This window comes from Tenrec ecaudatus, chromosome 1 (assembly GCF_050624435.1).
Source record: "Tenrec ecaudatus isolate mTenEca1 chromosome 1, mTenEca1.hap1, whole genome shotgun sequence".
Lineage (NCBI taxonomy): Eukaryota > Metazoa > Chordata > Mammalia > Afrosoricida > Tenrecidae > Tenrec > Tenrec ecaudatus.
Window position 1 is genome coordinate 177,597,188 of NC_134530.1, and position 20,971 is coordinate 177,618,158.

The window sequence follows — 20,971 nt, forward strand, 5'->3', positions numbered from 1 at the left end:
AAAAAGGAAATTGTACAAATATAGGACAATTATGTACATGTACATATGTACAAAGAGTGTAAATTCTTTTTTAAAATGTTATTGGGAGCTCTTATAGCACAACATTCTATAGTTCAACCACATCAAGCAGTATTATACAATTGCTACCACAGTTTCAAAACATTTTTTCTTGATATCAGCTCCCTTTGTCTCCTCCCTCCCCGACCATACCCCCTAAGAACCCTAATTCTTTTTCTTTTCCTATATTTTTTCCATATCTTACACAATCCAATATATCCATTAACATAAAATTCTGTTATCCAATCTCATTGAGTAGAGTTACACACTCCTCTTAATTGGCTGGACACTACACAAACCATGGGGCTTGGTGATATGGTAAAACATTCAATAACATTCATAAAGGCAAATTAATGACCTGTCTACTTTTCAAAGTAGTATTTCTCTGTCATTTTACTATTACAGAACGGACTCAAATGAAGTTATATACAAGGGTTCTGTGGCTGCAGTGGGGGCCCCAGTGTTCTGCCCTTTCAATTTCAGGCTCCCCTCTAGGGATTGATACCTCAAGCTTAGCAGATTGCAATTATTGAGACGCTGCTAGAGAGGATAAGCGTATGGGACAAGTCATCTAACTCTGCCATTGATTCTGACTCTGTGTGCCTATAGGACAGGGTAGAACTGACCCTGTGGGTCTCTGGGACTGTAACGCTACCCAAGTAGATAGCCTCAACTTTCTCCTGAAGAATGGCTGGTGGTTTCAAAGTGCCGACCTTGTAGTTAGCAGCCAACAGAGGCTCCATAGGCAAGTCAAGGTTTCTGTTCAATTTTCTTGTTAAGTGGAGAAAAGGTTGGCCTAAGCACAGCCACCATTAACTGCAAGTTCATTGGCAGTGCGCACTTCAGAGTCAGCTGGCGTCCATGGGGAAATAGCTTCTAAAGGTTGTGATAGTTAGGAATCAACCGCAAACCTGGCTATGAAAGCCTGGTTTTGCCTGAAGGGTCCCCACCTGCAGGCAGCTGTGCACCATGGACAAGTTTACTCATCTTACACCTGTTGACCGAACAGTAAACTGGGATAGTGATGATGCTCACCCCATCAGATTCCTGAAGATCAAGCAAGACAATGCATGTGCAGTGTCCAGCTTGGTGCTTCCCATGACTGGCCCAGGCCAGGCTCAGGTTCCAGCAAAAGATGTGGTCCGAAGCACTGGAGCCACCTGCTGGTGTGACTTCAGCACTGCTTCACAAGTCACAGGTTCCTGTGCTCTAAGCAACCCCCAACACACACACCACCACCACCACACACCCCTAAATGTTAGCCCATGGGTTCCTCCTCAGACTCGTGCAGCAAATGCAATGATGCTAAATGCAGGAAACACAGGGAATCCAGGAATCCAGGACAAAGGACCCCTTCAGGACCAGTGGTGAGAGTGGCGATGCCTGGGGGGGGTGGGGGGGGGTGGAGAGAATGTGGGGTAGAAAGGGGGAACTGATTACAAGAATCTATGTATAGCCTCCTCCCTGGGGGGTGGGCAGCAGAGAAGAAGGCAGGGGGAAATGTCATACGGTGTAATATATGACAAAATAATAATAATTTATGAATGATGAAGGGTTCATGAGGTAGGGGGCAGTGGGGAGGGAGGGGGAAAATGAGCAGCAGATATTAAGGGCTCAAGTAGAAGGCAAATGTTTTGAGAATGATGATGGCAATAAATGTATATATGTTCTTGACACAGTGGGTGTATGTATGGATTGTGATAAGAATTGTACGAGGCCCCAATAAAATGATTTTTTTTAAAGAAAATGCCGTTGTCTTTCATACCCTTTTTCCATGCTCTTTGGACTCCCCGTCCAATAGTTGGACAGCACAGCTCTGAAGCAGTGGATCTCCCCGTTGACTGTCTGTTAAATCCACATGGGGAAAACTGAAGGCTCCCAAGGACAAGTCGGTACTACAGGTGTATGACATTACAATCTCAGCCGTGTTAAAGCCGAGAACTTCAATGTGCCTCCCCAGCATTGCCCAGCGAGGCCCTACAGCAATGTGGGGAGCACACTGTGCATGTGACCTACCTGGGGATCGACCTAGTGAAGTGCCGATTCTGTCTGAGATGCTCACGTGGCTGTGCTGTTGGTTCCTGGACCACCCTTTGCCCTGCTGATCCATTCACTCAAACACCTTGGGCACACAACAGTCCTGCTCTGCGGCGCTCACATTCTACTGGAGGAGCAGGCTTGCAAGAAACTCCGGATCTCAGTGGAGGAATACTTTCACGTAAGAAAGCAGGGTCGTGGGCTGAGAGGGGCGTGGCTCCATCAGGCCTGTCTTGTCATCGAGCCAGTGCCCACCCTTGGTGGCCTGACCCAGTGTGCGAGACTGTAACTTTATGGGAGTCGAAAGCGCCATCTTTCTTCCAAAGACAGCCTACGTACCCAGTAATCACAATGCACACACAACCCAGGACGAAAGTGTGACGGGAGGGACAAGTCCTCACCGCTGATGGGTCCCACTACTTTGCGCCAGGCGCCGCAGTTGTGTGCATCTGACAGACAAGCTCTTTAGGAAATGACACTGTCAGCTGTAAATAAATAATACAAAGCGATGTCAGAGCATTAGAGCGCTTAAAAAATAACCTGTGACATTCTTGATAAACCACTTCCCACTGACTCACAAATCCTTCTGTAAAAAAAGCAAAGTGTATCACCCTGCGGCATGAGGTAATTACAGTCCACCTTCCTGACCGTAAGGCAGTCCTCAGCGCCTCTCCTGAAGCTGGATGAGCTCACCAAGATTGCTTCAGAAGGTCACCTTGTTTGTCAGCGTTTCAGCACTCCTTCATGTAGCAGAGGACAAAACTCACAAAACGAAACGCAATAGAGCTTCCATCTCTAAGTCAGTATTCAAAGCACGGGCAATCCCGCGCACCATGCACGTCTCCCTCGCCTCAAGTCCACCGCTGCCCCAGAGCTGCAGGACGACTCGCTCGTCTGGCTGAGGCCAAGGGAGCCGGGGCTCTGGGCTGACTTGATGAGTTTTCATGGCTTTAGGGAGAAACTTGAACTAGCTGCTGGCAGCTGCCAGCTTCCTCTTTATCAGCTGTGACCTTTCCTCCTTCAAACCCCGAGAAGACAAAGGTGGATGCTTGAGAAAAACGAGGATTCATTTTTGCTGGGGGGTAAAGCCAAACTTAGACAGACTCACACATTTCAGAGGAACTAGGGTGGGGAGACCTGGGTTCAAAAACAGGGGCTACGGGATCCCTCATTTCTGAAGTCCCTGCTGGATAGGATTAGTTCTCACCAAGGAGCCTTAGCGGTGCTGTGGGTTCTGGAAAGAAAAGCGGGGTTGGCCCCTCCATATAAATTCTAAAACTTGGGAACCCTAAAGAGCAGTTCTTTTCTTGTCTGCGCGCAGTGTCGCGGTGAATTGACATCAACTCAAGCGCAGTGGGCAGTGGAAGCTACTTGAGCTACAGAAATGAGAGGATCCCTGAATCGCTCCTGCTTTTCCTATCAAGATCTCCGCCCTCACTCCTCTGAAATCCCGGGTCTCAGTTTGGCCTTCCTCCACGTTCTGCCAGAGCTTGCCCTCAGAGGGACAAGAAAAAAGGCAGCAGCAGAGAGCGGGCCGCTGGCATATGTTAGGGACTGCTTCCATCCCAAGCCAGCGATCAAGACGGAGCTTTTGCAAAGGAGTGTGCCACAATGAAATTATGTCGTTTTCACCTTTCTAGCCATTAAAAAAAAAATCTACCAGTACTTTGGCTCTACAGTCTAGTCAGTCGGGCATCTTGGGATGCACATAAAAAAAGGCTGAGTTGGACCCTAAGTCAGGCAAGGAGAGCAGAAAGGGTGCCCTAGTGGTTACAGCACTGGGCTGCTAACCAAACTTCTGGTGGTTCAAACCCACCAGCTTCTCTGCAGCAGAAACATGCGACAGGCTGCTGCCACAAAGATTTGCAGCCCTGAACCCCCCTGGGGCAGTTCGGCTCTGGTCCCGAGTCCTGGAACCTCAGCTGACTAGACAGCAGTGGGTTTTGGAGCCAGGGCATTGGGCGCTTTCATTACTATCCCATTCTGGAATCGGGTTTTATTGATTCCCAAGAAGCCCTGAGTGCTGGCTGACAAGCGGCCTGCTCAGGATCCAGGTAACTTCCAGAAACCCGAGGGTACGCACACCAAGATGACGGTAGTGTCTCTGGGAGGCACGGCTACATGGGGAAGGGAGAAACAGGTGCTTCTTAGTTCTTAATTTTCAAAAGTAAATCAAAATAGAAAAAAAAGGTCCCCGGAGAATTTAGTTAAATGAGGTAATTTTTCCAAATCGGAAGCAGCACTGGCCAGTGATGAAGGCAGCGTTTCCCAGCGTGTTTTGCAGGCATTATGATTCTCTGAGGAAGCTTCAGTAACAGAAGCAGGGCGCTCATCAGGCACATTTGTGAAACACATCAATTACTGGCACCCTGGCGCATGCGTTGCACTGGGCCAAGTTCGGTTCCAGGGTCGAGGGAAGATCGGAAAAGAGCACAGGCTTGGGGCTCCCACAGGCTTGGGCTTGAAATCTGTTCAACAAACAGCTTAGCTGACTGGAAAACGAAGAGTTCTCCAAAGGTCCATTTCTCCACCTGAAAAGCAGAAATCACGCCTTGTGCTGTGAGTCCTAAATGAGAAGGCGGCAGCAGAGGGACAGGGAGCACCCAGGGTTGGCTCCCTCCACCCGTTTTCTTTCCAGCAGCTACCAGAAACCTATCTGCTGCCAGGCACCTTCTGTTCGCATTGCACAGGGATGCCCACCCGCCCAGACAGGGTGAGCGCCTTCTGCTGGCCTTGCTTGGTATCACACACAGCCTTCAGTGTAAACAGAGACCAGGCAAGGCCGAACACCTAGCCCGCTACAATGTGTCCTTACACACAGGCACTAACAGCAAGCCTCCCTGTGTCCTGCTATCAGGCCAGAGGGCCAGCACCAAGGTTGTGGGAACAGGGCATGAAAAGACACTGGAATCTCTCCCGGAGCTTTCTCAAGCCCCCTCGTCTATCAATGAACCACTCTCCTGAAAGGCAGAGGCGGGAGGGGGCAGGTCGGCGCATGCATTGCTACTGCAGTCTGAGAAGGCAGTGACCGCAGCTCAAGGACAGTCGCTGTGGAGCTGGGCTGGCGTCCATGGAGTCTAACTGCTGACGTGGCCAGAAATGGGGCTCTTTAAAGCAACGGACACCCGCCCTTTTGTCCTTGCTGCCATGAAACTCCACTCCTTCCGCCTGTGCTCTCAGTACCAGCCTGGCCTCGCCCCTCCGGGAACCTTTACCATGTGTGTGCCTTGTTCTCGTGCTGTTTGCTTCCTGGCCACCCTGAATCCCCGACGACAACGGCTCCTCTGTTAAAAATCAAAGCCTCAGACTGAAAGGATGAATGGTGTGGTTTATTTTCATTTCCGTGTAGACATCCGCATATAAAGGAATTAGACACATATAAAGAAAGCAACACTGTGGTCACGAGAGCTGGCGGGAGACGTCCTCCATCCCGGCAGAAGGGCAGCCCAGAGCTACCTGCCTGCAGCCAGCTGACATTCACACTGGCTGGGGCCCATCTTCCTCAGTAGACAGTCCCTCCTCCGGAAGTCCCCCCTCCAATGAAGAAGACAGTCCCCCTCCACTGAAGAAGAACCTGTCTTCCTCAGTGGACAGTCCCCCCTCCGGAGCCCAGCAGCTTTCAAAGGAGCCAGAGAATTCACCCCAGTGCTGGGTCAGAGGCGAGGAAGACGCCTCATCCTTCACGGTTCCCCAGGAGGAGGTCGCTGGCTCTCGTGTCACAGAAGTCAGGGGTGAAAAGAATCACTACTTTCTGGATTAGTATCTAGAAGGCACTTAGACGCCGCTCAGTCAGAAGATGAGTGCGCGGGAAAGAACAGCCGGAAGCGTCCTCGAATTATCCCGAAGGTTCCGCGGTCCTGCGCCCGCCATCGCGCACACGGCCACGGACGGGCGTCAGAACGCAGACTCCACGTCGCCCATCTCCACACACACCGTCTTCAGCTGTGAATAATATTCTATTGTCACCCGACCATTTTCTCTGCCAAATCCTGCGGAGAGAGAGGGTGGGTGGGAGCCATCGCTGAGACAGCTTAGAAAGTCGCCATTATCTTCAGGGGCAGCCAGGGGCTCATCTGCGCTGGGGAAGCAAAGAGCCACCAGACACGGGGACCAAGTCTGCAATTCATATACGAACAGTGAGCTGGGCTGGACTAAAGCGCCCCAGTGACCTTGGGGACAGTGCGGAGGTCTCCTCACGTGTCAACAAGCACCCGGATTCCAGGCATCTGGGTTGACGTCTGAACATGTTCGGGCTTCTCTAGCATGGCTACATGACGTTAGCACTCTCCACACCAATCAGGCCAGCACCGTGAACAGCTGGTGCTAACTCAAAACTTACCTCTCAGGTTAGGTATCTGATGACCCTACTGTCTCCCCGTGATTACTGAGCCCAAGAGGCTCTGCAGTCACTAGTGGGTGAGGAAGCCCCGTGCTTGCCCTTGCCAGCGCCCTCCGCCTGCGACTCAGATAGCTCCCCAAGCATACAGCTCCGGAAAGGAATTGAAATGTCCACCTCCCCTCAAAGGCTAAGACCCACGATGGCCCTGCAAGGACGCGCTCTGTCTGCTGCGCCTTCGCAGAGCTTCTGAGCACCAAGGTGGGTGCTGCTCTGCAGGAGTCTGGTTGTCTCTGTCTCTCTCGGACCCCTGTGGGCAGGCGTGCCTGGGCACGCTGCTTCAAAGACTCCGGTTCGGGGAAGAAGCTGCTGGCCTGGCAGGTCCCTCTAATGCCTCTTGTCTCAGCTGCTCATTCTAAATCAACGTTTCCCCGCACCAAGGCGTAAACATAAATAAAGTGGCCCCTGGCTCCCACAATGCATTTGTCGGTGTGTATGGCACCGCTGAGCGCCCGGCGGGATGAGGATGGCTAGTGGTCTGATTAGGCATGACGGGATAACAGCCTCGAGCTCACCGGTGCCCAGCAGGGTTTGCATGTGTGCCAACACTCTGGTGGGCAGGAATATCTGCCAAAGAGCCTACAGATGACACTCCTACAACAGAGCCTCTGAACGTCTCGAGCAGTTTGCAGCCTCCGTAAAGAAAGCCGCGGGGACGGGTGTGCACCACAGCGCACGCACCAAAGCCAGAGCCTTGAAGGGAGCGACGGCACTTCCGGTGCCTCGAGGCTGCTCCCGCCACACGCACGCACACATGTGCCATGTCACCGAAGCACGTGTCTCGCTGCCCACCCAGGAGAACCTCCCGACACGCCATTCGGTGGAATGATGGCGACCACGGGAATGGACTGGAACTGTTAGACAAAGGGACTTTTCATTAATTCAGCCTCAGAGAGAAAACAAATTATAGAAGCTCGCTGAGGCCGCCTCAGAGACATGTGCCCGAATCTGAGTCTAAAAAGCCCTCAGAGGAGGTTGTGGGACCCCAGGAGGAGTGGGTCTACACTGACGGGATGACCTCAGCCTCAAAGGAAAAGACGAGCCTGGTGAGATGTGTCCCATGTGTCTAAGAGTCCTGCGAAGGAAGGGCGGGGAGAGGTGTTTGGTTTGCATTCCCAGGAACTGATGCGTGGGGCTGGGTACAAACCAAGAACCTGTCTATTTCCTCAGGCCACTGCGAGGCAGACAGGTCTGAGATCACTAAGCTCCCAAAAAACGGCATCGCGCCCAGTATCCCTCGAGGCCTGGGCCGGCTCTCACACGTGCCGGATTCGCCGGACCCTCACCTGACTTCTTATATCCGCCAAAGGGCAGCTCCACAGGGCTGACGTTGTAGTTGTTGATGAAGCACATTCCAGCCTGGAGCTCGGCCACCACGCGGTGGGCCCGCTGGATGTCCCTGCAAGGCAAACAAAAGCAGCGCTTGTGCAGTTCCTTAGACTACTGCCCTCACGGGGAGCATCAGACTGCTCGTTTCAAGGGTCCCCAAACTCAGCCCCCTTCTCGTTCCTGCAAAATCCACTTTAAATCTTTAATCATCCTGGCAAATCAGACACGGGTTTGGGTGTTACGGTCTCTTCCAACGGGCATCCGTCAAGGAAGGCGCTCAGCACGCACAGCAGAAGGACCGCCTGGACGAGAGAGCCGGGGCCGCAGGCACAAGGATGATCTTGGCGCACACACAAAGAAGACCCCAAGCAGAGCACAGAGCTAACATGTGCACGCTGAAATGACAAAACCCTTCAGAGGAAACAGAGTAGGCCTCCCAACCTTGGGCCGGGCAATGTTCGCTTTGCCATAACATCCAAAGCACAGTAGACAAAGAAAAATACATTTCAAAGCAAAATTGAAACTTTGTGCTGCCACCGAGACGACCAAGAAGATGGGCAAGACGCCCCTGGACATGGAAATCAACCCACAATGAGCTCCCACTGAACCCCCAGTCCAACCCACCGCCGCCCAGTCCAGTCAGCCTACAGGACGGAGCAGAACCGCCCCTGTGGAGTGTGCAAAGCCGTAAAGCTGTAGGGAAACACAATGTGACATCTTTCCCCCAGGAGCCTCTGGTGCATGTGAATTGTCAAAGCCTTTCAGTTACGAGCCAAGCCCTGCACCGGGCCCTTTCACAGCCAGCAGGATGGCCGAATGAAACGCAGCCACAACTCGCGGTACGGATGTGGTGGTAGCTGTGATTACACTCACGCCACTGAACTGGGCATTCTAAATGGGCAAATTCAGAAATCCGTGCATTTCCCCAGTAACGCTGTGCAGAAATAAAAGTGGTGCACATCTGAGTGTGCCTCGTTTGTAAATGGACTGGGCTCTAGAGCGACAAAGCTGAGCCAAAGCAGAAACTTAGCCCACTCGCGCCCCATCAAAACAAAGCTTCGCTGCCACGTATTCTGGGATGACTGCCCAGTATTTATTTATTTTAATTTTTAATTAACCGTTTCATTGGGAGCTCTTTCAGATATCTTAACATTCCATAATTCAATTACATCAAGCATAAGTGTACAATTGCTACCACCATCAGTTTTAAAACATTTTCTTTCTTCTTGAACTCTTTGGTATCAGCTCCCCTTTGTCCCCTCCTGGCCCCACTCTGTCCCCCAGGAAACCTTATTATTCTTATTCTATATTATTATTGTTTACCATATCAGACCTTCTAACACATCCATTCACCTACACTTCTGTGGTGTGCTGCCCTTGAGTGGGGCTGTACAGTCATCCCTTCTCTCCCCTTCCGGTACCCTCAGGGGACCATTACTCCCATTACTGTTTCTGAAGGGCTACCTATCTTGGCTTTTATGCATCGGACAATCTTAATTATACAAATGAATGTATGCAGATCTAATAAGATTGATGAGGTAAAACACAGACCATTATGGTAAGGTGGGGGAAATATTAAAGAACTGGAGGATAGTTATGTTTCAGCAGTGCTATTCCACACCCTGGATTTAAACATCCTTCCATGTGGTCCTCTGAGAGAGGCTGTCCAATTATCTTATAGGTGGGTTTTGGGTCTCCACTTTGTCCATGCTCCTTCTCATTAATTTAGTTGCTTGTTTTTAAATTCTGATACCTCTTTCCATTGACACCTCATGTTCCTGCAGGCTGGTGTGCTTCTTTCACGTGGCCTTTGCTGTTGCCCTGCTAGAGGGCCACTTGTTTAACTTCAAGCCTTTAAGACCCTAGACGCTGTTATCTCTTAATAGCCAAACCGCCCAGTATTTATCTACTCCATATCGATCCGAGCATTAAATGCTTATGCACTGCATTCATGAAATGGCCACAGTTTCCAGCAGCCAAGTTTGAAGCTCAGCTTAAAGTCAATATAGTAAGGTTCCCTGACCAGCCAGGGCCAACTTAACGTGAAGCAAAGAGTGGATGCTGGTCGCGGACACACATTCTGGGGCCCTGGAGAGCAGGGGTCAAGCACAGGGCTGCTACCCTTAGGGCCACTCCACGGGCAAAAGCTGAGGCTGTCTGCTCCCATCCACATGTACCGTCTCGGAAACCCTATGGCACGCTCCGCCCTACCCCGCTGGGTTGCCGAGTAGCAATCAACTCAGGGGGGTGGGTTAAAATCCTAAGTGACATGATGAGAACCGCTGGGAGTCGCAGCAGACAGGGCAGGCCCACTCTCCAGAGCTGCGTGGCCGCCCGTGCCCACGTACCTGGTAAAGACGCCAGCTGCCAGTCCAAAAGAGGTATCATTGGCTCTTTCCAGAACCTCAGCTTCGGTGTCAAACGATAAAATGGACATCACAGGCCCAAAGATCTCTTGTCTCACACAGGTCATGTCATCAGTGCAGTTAGCTGTAAACATGGGATTGAGAGCAGACTTCAGCCAACGACCGATCGGTCCCGGCACCTGCAAATGTGCCACCTGACTGTTCACAGTAAACAGGGCCAGGGACGCACTGCTTCAAAATCCTGTCTGACCTTGGCAGTTTGCGTATGAACTGCACCATCCTTCTGGTGCTAGAACTATAAATGTGCTTTTTTAATCCAGCATAAGGAAGTAGTTTATGAAGTGAAAAAAGAACCTCGATATTCATCATGACACTATAACGGTGAAAACTGGGAGCAACAAACTAAGTCTCCCATAGAGAAGATGTGATCACATGAAGTATCTATATTTACACATACACAAACTATCGATATCTCCAACTGTTATGAAGCTTCTAAACATAACATTTTACAAGCATATTTAATGCTCATGATAAAATGTTCTCTGGCAAAGATACAAATTGTATAGAGTATCGTCCTAATTTTCTTTTTAAATGCTTTATCTATATGTAACCAATAATGTTTTCACTATGACTTCTCACACATTTTCCAAATTCTGGTGGTGGCTGGGGCAAGATTAGAATTAGCAACAATGTCATTTGAAAAAAAGAATGAAAAGAAAATATAGCATGAAAACATGAACTTAGAAATAAGTGAGAGGACAGTGGGAGAAAAGAGTGACAGTCGGGAAACTGAGAGGCCGTTCTACCCTGTCCTGTCGGCTCGCTACAAGTCAGGAGTCAGAGCGTCTCAAGGGCAGGGCGTTTGCTTTATTTGGGGGGTGGGGACTAGGGGGAGGAGTTATGTTTAAAGGTAGTTTATCACAGTCTAATTCTTTGAAAAGTAGCAATCCACATATAATCTTTACAGAAGTCATTGACCAGAATGCTTGCTCACAACAGTTCATTAGTCGGTGCTTCCAGAAAGCAGTTTACTCTCTTCTCTGAGTTGCTGGTACCGCCTGAGTCAGTGTGCACTGAGTTCTCCGTTGAAGAGTCAGAAGATACGTGGGAAGAAGTAGCAGCTGACATGTCAGAAACAGGTCCTGAGTGAACCACGACCCTCGCGATGGTCACGGTCACCCTTCGGTCCGCCAGTACCCTACGCGTGAGTGAACAACTTAAAGGTCTAGACATGGCGTCACCCTCGCGCCTATACACCTAACTGTGCACTATAAATGAACTCGGGGCTTAGTGGCACACACTAACGGTTAGGCCCCACGCCTAATGGTCCTGCTCCGGGCTCTGGAGAAGTCGATAGGAACCTGCCTTTATAAACAGGCTGTCTGAGTCACAGGAGACAGCGGACCTCCGAGGAGGCTTTGAAAATCACTGGGTTCACGTTCGGGAGTGCGCTCCCTGTTGTTTGTCTAGGTCCATAGCTTTTAATAAAATAACCTTTTTTCCCTCCTAGTTGTAAAATACATTGGTCTCTGAAGAAAACTGTGATATTAAAAATGTGCAATAATAAAAATTTTCTTTAATCTCGGCCTCCAGAGAAATCGACTATCAACATTATAGTGTATGTTTCTTTTTGCTATGCGTGCTTTTTTTGCATATAATTTTATTTTTAAGACTATGGGTAAAAACATGCATACTACTGTATAACTTATATATTACAAGTTAACAATTACAGTTAACAAACTTGCCTTGTAAGTTAAATATTCTCTGAATAACTGCAAGCTAATCTATGAACTTTTAAACATGAGTGGGTCTTCTTTTTTTAAGCAAGGATTAAAGATTAAACTGCACCAACTGTCAAGTATTTGAAAACTGGCATCATTTATCAACGTCAGGGCAAAGGCCAGTTTACTCATCTTCCAGATACGGTATAAAGCATGAGGCAGCAAATTCAATCTCTGTACAAAAGGCCTTCAAAAAGTTCACGGAGGAAAGGAAGGAAATGATACTGAGCCTTTCGGGAAGGGACGAGCTCCCCAGCGAGCGTGCCTCTGACAACGGACCTCCTTCCTCCCAATCCTGAGGAAGAAAAGAGGTGCCACAAGAAGCAGCGCCGGGTGCAGAGCCCCAATTCCTACTTCATGGATGTCAAACACTCGCCCAGGCTTTTATGAAATCACCACGGTCTCCAGCCAAGCACAAACAGTAGTCTTGTGTGTTGGCTGCTCCACGGCCCTCTGTCAGCCAACAGGAGGAAAGCAAGGCTTGCAGAAGGCTGCTCCGGCAGACGGCAGCAGTGCTGAAAGACCCTGAATCGAGATGAGTGGGAAACCATCCCAAAAAACCCATTTTGGATACAAAAAATATATAACAATGATACTTTTTTCCCCATCAACTTTTACAAGTCCCTTAGTATAGTTTTGTAAGCTTGCAAAGTGGATTATTTCTATAGGAATCACTAACATACATTGAAAAAATATAGAGAAAAGTAGGGCAAAGATGAAACACATCTGCATAATGGTTACTTATGAGGCAGGAGGGGAATGGATGGGCTTGATCAGAGTAGGATAGCAGTATAAAATTCTTCAAAGCAACAATTGTAAAATGGAAAGAAGTGCTAAAAGTGATAAACTTACATAACTTTAAAAATGTTAATATATCATATGGAGAATTTGGTTGTGCCATATATCCCACTGCCATCCAGTCAATTTAGGGTTTATGAAACTCTAGCTCTGTCCAGAAGCAGACAGCCTCATCTTCCTCCCTGGGAGTGGTTTGTGGGTTTGAATCACCAACCTTGAGGTTAACAGCCCAATGCCTGTCCCATAGCGCCCCCAGGGTTCCTGTTATTACGTGTAAGGACCTATAACCCAAATGACATACACAGTCTTCATCGCCTTTCTCGAGAAAACCTGTCATCTCAAAAAAAAATACACTTCCAACTTGCTGAACTCCTAGCTTCCAGAGCAACAGGTGCACCCCATGAAAAGGCCAGGCAAACTACCACGTGTGGCCAGGAGCGGAGCACAGGGGGCTTCAAAGGCAACAGAGCACTCCCATTTCCCATCTGGGGTGCTGGGGACACAGTGTGGGGCACCTCATACATGCTTGTTAAGTGTTCCTTCGCAGCCACTCAGTATTTAATTCACAACCCCTGAAAACAAACAAGAAAAGGGCTTACTTAATACACAAGGTCTCATGTAATACCCGTCCTTTAATTTGGGATCTTCAGGCACGTAGAGGTCTCCACCACATAACACTTTCGCACCCTGTCGAAAAATACAAAATACTGCAATTTTATATGAAACATCGAGTCCCAATATGTATTCCTGAACACACGCACACTTAGCCACTTCATGGCAAGGGCAGGGTATAACACTGCTCCGGGTACTGGTGGCAAATGGGTACCAATATGGAAAAAGGGAAATGGTCCTCTAAGCCTCCCCCACCTCTTGCTTCTCACCTGCTCCCTTGCCAGTTTCACAAACCCTAGGACGCGTTCCAGATGTGGTCGGTTGATGAGGGGACCCATCCTTGTGTCTTCCAGAAGAGGATCTCCAATCTTTATCTTTTGGGTCTGCTTCACCACTTCCTCTGTGAAGTTGCCGAGAATGTCCTTTTGTACAAAGACTCTTGTGCCATTACAACAAACCTAAAGGGCAACAGAAGCTTCTATGCATCGAAGGGAAAAGGGAAAACTTTTTAAAAACCTCTGAAGTTTCACACTACCCTTTTTAAAAAAATATTTCCATTCCCACAATCTGCCCCATGCTCGATAGGTCAACGCCAGACACTAGGAGATAAGGCGCCCCATCACATAAACCACGTCCTTTCAGTGAGGGCTATTAACAGACGCCGTTGGACTGCTCCATTTCTCACACGGTGCTCCCTCTGGCTCGATGCTGTAAGGACGGAGGAGAGAGTCGGGGGACAGAAGACGAAGCAGAAAGAGAAAGACTTGAACCAAATCTTTCACGGTGCTTGTCTCTAAAATCACAAATGGTGGCTATTTGGAGTCTCCTATAAGTGAGAGGCTCTCACTGCAAATGGAGTTCAAACAGTGTCCGAGCAGCAGAAGAGAAAGCCCAGAAACAGGTCCAAGCATGCCCGGAAAATCAGTGTATAACACTGGGGGGTCTCAAGCACCTGGAGCAAAGATGAACTAAGTACATGATTATAAGATACAGCACTCATCCCAGACACAGAATAAATACTAGGAAGCTAAATATAAAATATGGAACCATGCCGGCGAGCCCCTCTAGAAATTCCTCCGTCTCACTTCACTCCTGGTGCAGGGAAGGCTGCCTAACTATTACTCAAAATCCAAATGCAATGGAAGAAATGAAAAGTGAGTAAATTTGACTACATATTAACCAAAAATCTTTTGCATATCAGAAAAAAACTTAAACAAAACTAAGACATAGCTTACTAAATATAAGGAAAATAATTTTAACTGGAAAGATCCAAAGTCCAATAGAAAAATACACAAACGTTATGAACAAACAATTCACATGCAAACATATTTCCTTAAACCTGGGACAGCTGTTCCGTCCCATGCACAACTGCAGGAGTGAGTTGTGAAGTACGCGGAGAGGCACTGTCTGCGCTCCATGGGGAAAGGGGAGACCTGGGGCAGCATGCTGGGTTGCGCGTGGGGCTGCTGACTGTGAGGTGAGCGGTCCCCTTGGGGTCCCCGGGGGGTCCCCTTGCAGCACTACCCTTCACCTCAGTTAAGAAGTCACCAAACCACCATAAACGCAACGCAGCGTCCTGGACTCGCTCCAGAGTTAGGGGAGAGGTGGGCTATTCACTTTTGGTAAAAAGACATTTGCACAAGAGTTGTCAAAGGGCATTTGAACCAACACGACAGATGAATAATAGTACTGATCAATGCCGATGTATTGATTTTACTAAGTGTACTGTGCTCGTGTAAGGAAATAGACTCTAAAAAAATACATGCTGAAGTATTTTGTGGTTGGAGGCCTACGTCTGTCTGCAACTTACACTCAAGCAGTTCAGGAAATGAAAATGCATAAACATGAAGAGGATCATGAAGTGTGGTAAAATGTTCCTGTCCCGGGAATTTGCGTCACTATGTCGGAATCCACTCGATGGCCGTGAGTTCGGTTTGGGTCGGGTCAAAGGTACACAGGTCTTATTTATACTGTGTTGGGCAATGTTTCTGTAAGTCTGAAATTACTTTTAATAAAAAACTTTTTAACACATGCCATTGTAGGGGTCGAGGATCCTAAGAAAACTACCCCAGAGATAACCACATACCTCGCCCTGCGTGAGGAAGTTGGCCATCAGCGCCCCCTTCACGGCATTCTCCATATCGCAGTCGGCGAAGATGATGAGCGGCGATTTGCCTCCCAGTTCCAAGGTGACAGGTGTGATGCCTTTGGCCGACATCTCCATGATCTTGCAGAGCGAGAGCAGAGAATGCAGATTAAGTGAAACACCAATCAGACAACTCGTTGGGCCAACCAGACTGGACACCTACCGATCCCTCTTGAACTCTATCTAGCTGGGAGCCTATTCTGTCAATAGCATTAGCCGTCATCCATTGAAAATACCCCTTTGGGAAAGCGGAAGAAACCCGCATAGCTGCACTCCAGTCTGAAGCTTGGCGTTCATTTACAAAATACTGCCAACCCACGACTATCAAAAGGGAAAACCGTTTCTACAACTGGCACTAAGTTTATGGCTAGCAGAGGTCAGAGTGGATACAAGAATGAATTTTTTATTTGTCCAAGGTTTAATTCTTTTCTCTATAACAAAATTCTCATAATACTATAGATACCCTTCTTAAACAGGTTTCTTTTTTAGTCGTTTTATCGGTGGTTCGTACAGCTCTTATCGCAATACATACGTACGTCCATTGTGCCAAGCACATTTGTTGCCATCATTCCCAAAACAATGTCTTTCTACTTGAGCCCTTGCTATCAGCTCATTTTTTTAACCTCCCTCCCATCCTCGTGAACCCTTGATCATTTATAAATCATTACTTCTTCATGTTTTGCACTGACTGATGTTCTCTTCCACCCACTTTTCTATTGTTTGTCCCCTAGGAAGGGGTTATATGTAGATCACTGTGATTGGGTTCCCTCCTTCTCCCCCCCGCCTTCCCCTTACCCTCCTGGTATCGCTGCTCTCATTATTGATCAAGGGGTTTATCTGCCCTGGATCACCTGTGTTTCCAGCTCATATCTGTACCCATGTACATGCTCTGGTCTAGCTGGATTTGTAAGGCAGAATTGGGATCATGATAGTGGGGGGGAGGAAACATTAAAGCACTAAAGGAAAGTTGTATGTTTCATTGGTGCTACGCTGCACCCTGACTGGCTCGTCTCTTCCTTGTGACCCTTCTGTAAGGGGGATGTCTAATTGTCTACAGATGGGCTTTGATCTCCACTCCACAACCCCCCTCATTCACATTGATATATTTTTGTTCTTGGTCTTTGATGCCTGATACATAGTCCCATCGACCCCTCAAGAGCACACAGGCTGGTGTGCTTCTGCCATGTGGACTTTGTTACTTCTCAGCCAGATGGCCGCTTGTTTGTCTTCAAGCCTTTAACCTCCCTGGCGGTAACCCCGAGTGTGGCTCAGGGTCAATGTTAACTGTGCATTAAAGTTTATCATACCTGGAATGTCTACTAGAGAGATTAAAATGAGTAATTTCTTAAGAATTACAGGCCTACAATATAAAACAACAAATCTTATGCAAAACAATGTACCTCTTTGGGTTACAAAATTACTGACATAATTAGACCACCAGAGAGGTTAAGACTCCAGACACTATATCTTTTGGTAGCTAAGCACCATCAGCTTTCTTCACCGCATTTGCTAATGTACCCATTTTGTCTTCAGCGACCGTGTCAGGAATGCCAGGTTATTAGAACAAAGTGTTCTTGCATTGAGAAAGCATTTGAGTAGAGGTCCAATGTCCTTCTGCTCCCTTGACACGTAACATATATATATATATATATTTCCCAATCGTTTTATTTAAATATATTTACAGATGTACATGCCTGTATTTAGTCCTCTAAAAATGTCCTTTGCCTCCTAGTTCTTTCCTCTATTTCCTTTCACTTTCCTTCAAGAATGAATCTTAAATAAACTAAGGAAATACCCTTTCTTAGGAGAGGGCTGCTATACATTAGTGAAGTCACCAAACAATACAGGCCCCTGGCCCTCTCATAACATAAGCAGGAAAGGACGACTTCTACCCCACCCCACCCCACCCTCACTTGATGCAGATCTACTGTCTTAAACACCCCGATGTGGTCCCTCTGCACTGCTTCAACTGCAGACCTTTGCCCAATAACACCTACTTCTCCTTCCCAATGTAGGCTAGCAAAAACCCAAAGACACGCCTTCAAAATAGCCTGTGGCTGGGGCTGTGGCATCAATATTGGCTGGATCTTCACCTTTGCACCAGTGGGAACGCTTCCAGTGAAGGACACTTTGGCCACATCAGGATGCTGGCACAGAAACTGGCCGGTGGCAGCGCCTCCTTGCACCACATTGAAGAGCCCGGGAGGCACGCCAGCTTCCGTGTAGATTTCAGCCAGCAGCAACGTGGAAACGGGCGTGAAGGGAGACGGCTTGAAGACCATGGCGTTACCTGCATAAGCCCCAGACACAACAAGAAGAGAATTAAAAAAGCCTGTGATCATTTAAGGTCAGAGCTAGAGGATGATTCCAGGAAGACTCCATCTGTGCTGCACTTCCTCAACAAGGGCTCCCCCGGGAATCGTATCAACAGCTAGGTCGTCGTGTCTCATCTTGGATCCTGCAGACTGGCCCAGCGTCAGCCCCTGTGCCTTCCACTCGCACATCGAGCCCTGTCCACATGCATGATCTCGCTTCACACTCGAAATGGCATTGGGGATCAGAGCTGAGGCGTCTCCTTTCATGAAAGTCGAAAATGAAGACCAGATGGATGAATTTTGATGATGGTCTCAAAGCTAGTGCCTGAATTCTGACATTTCTACTCCACGGCTGTTACTCACATAGCAATCGCTAAAAAAAAGAACTCAAAGCAGCGATGGACAAAAACTGTATTTCAATAGAATATTCTAATAAGGCCTTTTATCTTAACATTATAGTTTTTTTCTAAGACCTGTCTTCTTGTCTGTGGTGAAGTGAAATTACTTGGAATATATTTTTTAATATTTTTATTGGGGGCTCTTACATCTCTTATCACAATCCATACATTCCTCCAATGTGTCAAGCACATTTGCACATACACCACCATCATTTTCAAAGCATTCTCTTCCACTTGAGCCTCTGATATCAGCTCCCCATTTCTTCTCCTGTCCCAGCCTGCCCTCCCTCATAAGCCCCTGATAAGTTATAGGTTATTTTTTCCATATCTTACATCATCTTCCATCACCTCTCACCCACTTTTCCATTATTCATCCCCCTGGGAGGGGGTTCTAGGTTGATCCTTCTGGTTGATTCCCCCTTTCTCCCCCCACCCTCCTCTAATCCTCCTGGTACCTCTACTCTCCTTGTTTGCCCTGTGTTGTGGGCTCTTATCTGTAGCAGTGTGCCTGCTCTGGTGTGATTTCATTTGTAAGGTATAATTGAGGTCATGATAGCATGGTGAAGGAAGCATCAAAGAACTAGAAGAAAGTTGTGTGTTTCATCGGTGCTATACTGCACCCTGACTAGCTCATCTCTTCCTTGTGACCCTTCTGTGAGGGGATGTCCAGTTGTCTACAGATGGGCATCAGGTCTCCACTCTATGCCCACCCCCACCATTCACCTTGGGTATGATTTTATTCTGGGTCTTAGATGCCTGATAGCTGATCCCATCGACACCTTGTAGTCACACAAGCTGTTGTGCTTCTTCCATGTGGGCTTTGTTGCTTCTCAGCTAGATGGCCACTTGTTTATCTTCAAGCCTTTAAGACCCCCAGATGCTATATCTTTAGATAGCCAGGCATCATCAGCTTTCTTCACCACTTATGCTTATGCACCCATTTGTCTTGAGTGATCATGTCAGGAAGGTAAGTGTCACAGATGCCAGATTGTTAGAACAAAATGTTCTTGTATTAAGGGAGTACTTGGTTGAGGCCCAATGTCCATCTGCTACCTTAATTCTTAACATACAGATATAAGTACATAGTTCTATTCCTGTCTCATTATATGTCTATTTACATATGTACCTGCCTGTATTTAGGCCTCTATAAATGTCCTTTGCCTCATGGTTCTTTCCTCTATTTCCTTTTGACTTCCCTCTTGTTCCACCATCATGTTTGGCCTTCATTCGGGTTTAGTAATCCCTCGCTGCTATATTGCCCTTGATTAAGCCCCTATGCTTAATCAGGATTCCTATGACCTTCCTTCTAACTATTTTAGCTCACTTGTTGTTCCCTTGTCCCTAGGTGGGTACTCCCCCTTCCTTTCTCCCACCTCCCCTTCTCCCACCTCCCCTTCTCCCACCTCCCCTTCTCCCACCTCCCCTTCTCCCACCTCCCCTTCTCCCACCTCCCCTTCTCCCACCTCCCCTTCTCCCACCTCCCCTTCTCCCACCTCCCCTTCTCCCACCTCCCCTTCTCCCACCTCCCCTTCTCCCCCTCCCCTTCTCCCACCTCCCCTTCTCCCACATCCCCCCAGAACCATTGGTCCTGTTCTTTTCATCTCAGAATTGTTTGTCCTGCCTATCTTATCTAGATAGACGTACAGATACAGTAATCAGTGCAAAAACCAGGCGAAGCCAAATAAAACAACAAAGGAAGTCAAAACCAACAAAACAGTGACAGCAGCAGAAAGCAAGAACAAAATAACAACAACAAAAAGAAAGCCACTGACAAAAACGGAAAAGCCTACAAATAGTTCAAAGTCTGTTTGTTGGTGGAATATCTCTTCTATCCTGTCTTTTTAACTCCCACCAGATGGCGGTGTGGCGCGAGCCATGTAAATAGGGTGTGTGAGACACTACTAGAAGGGATTGGTGGGCGTAAGAATGGGGCCTTCCAGAAGCAGAAAGAGAGGAGCTCCAGGACCACCCGAGAAGAGTCACTGCCAGCAGAGTCCAGTTGAGACCTTGCCTAAAGTGGCGCAGCCAAGACCCGAGGCGCCATAGTGTGGCATAGAGACCGAGGGGCAGAGCCATGCAGAGAGAACAGAGGGGCCGTGCCCCTGTGACCTGTGGCTGAAGCAGTGAGGTGGAGTAGCAGGCGGGCTCCCTGGCCCACAGAGGCACAAGCCAAGGGACCACATGGCTGAGAGGCCAGAGAGACAGAGAGAGAGAGAGAGAGACAAAGAGACTTCCTGCTGGTTAAGGAGACGTGCTGCTGTGGACCAGTGACTGTCTCCTTACTGTTGACTGATCATGACTTGTGGTCACCTGTTAATTTCCCTAATAAACCCCCATCAGTGTGAGTACTGCCTGTGAGCTCTATGTGGCCATGTCCGATGAACTCTCAGACCCAGCAGAGAACCTGCGTGTCGTGGAATGAACGGTTGGTGTCAGGTTGGGTAAGAAGAATGGAGTGTGGAGGCATGTCTGATCCCTGCCCCATGGCGATAGGCCTTGGGCGGGTGTGGAGATTTTTGGAGGAGGTCAAGTGTGGTCTCCGTGCCATTTTCACACTGTCCTCCAGATTCCCTTTTTCAATAGGATGAGACAACTGCTTGCAATCACTCAAGCCAAAGCGGCCCCGATCGGTGGGTGGGTGGGTGGATGGATGCCCTCTGGAACATTTCTTTTTTTTTTTTTTTAATCTTTTTATTGGGGCTCATAAGGCTCTTATCACAATCTGTGCATACATCA

General features: G+C 48.2%; 1 protein-coding gene across 1 annotated transcript in view; it reads right to left on the reverse strand.

The window, feature by feature from the left end:
- Nucleotides 1-5,402: 5,402 nt before the first annotated feature.
- Nucleotides 5,403-20,971, reverse strand: part of ALDH9A1 (aldehyde dehydrogenase 9 family member A1) — a 39,639-nt gene continuing 24,070 nt past the window's right edge. The window contains exons 5-11 of the mRNA XM_075564324.1: nt 17,616-17,812; nt 15,463-15,603; nt 13,646-13,834; nt 13,364-13,451; nt 10,168-10,309; nt 7,777-7,889; nt 5,403-6,083 (exon numbers count right to left, since the gene is read on the reverse strand). Of these exons, the coding sequence (XP_075420439.1) occupies nt 5,989-6,083; nt 7,777-7,889; nt 10,168-10,309; nt 13,364-13,451; nt 13,646-13,834; nt 15,463-15,603; nt 17,616-17,812 (965 nt within the window). The 3' untranslated portion in view covers nt 5,403-5,988. The remainder of the gene's footprint in view (nt 6,084-7,776; nt 7,890-10,167; nt 10,310-13,363; nt 13,452-13,645; nt 13,835-15,462; nt 15,604-17,615; nt 17,813-20,971) is intronic.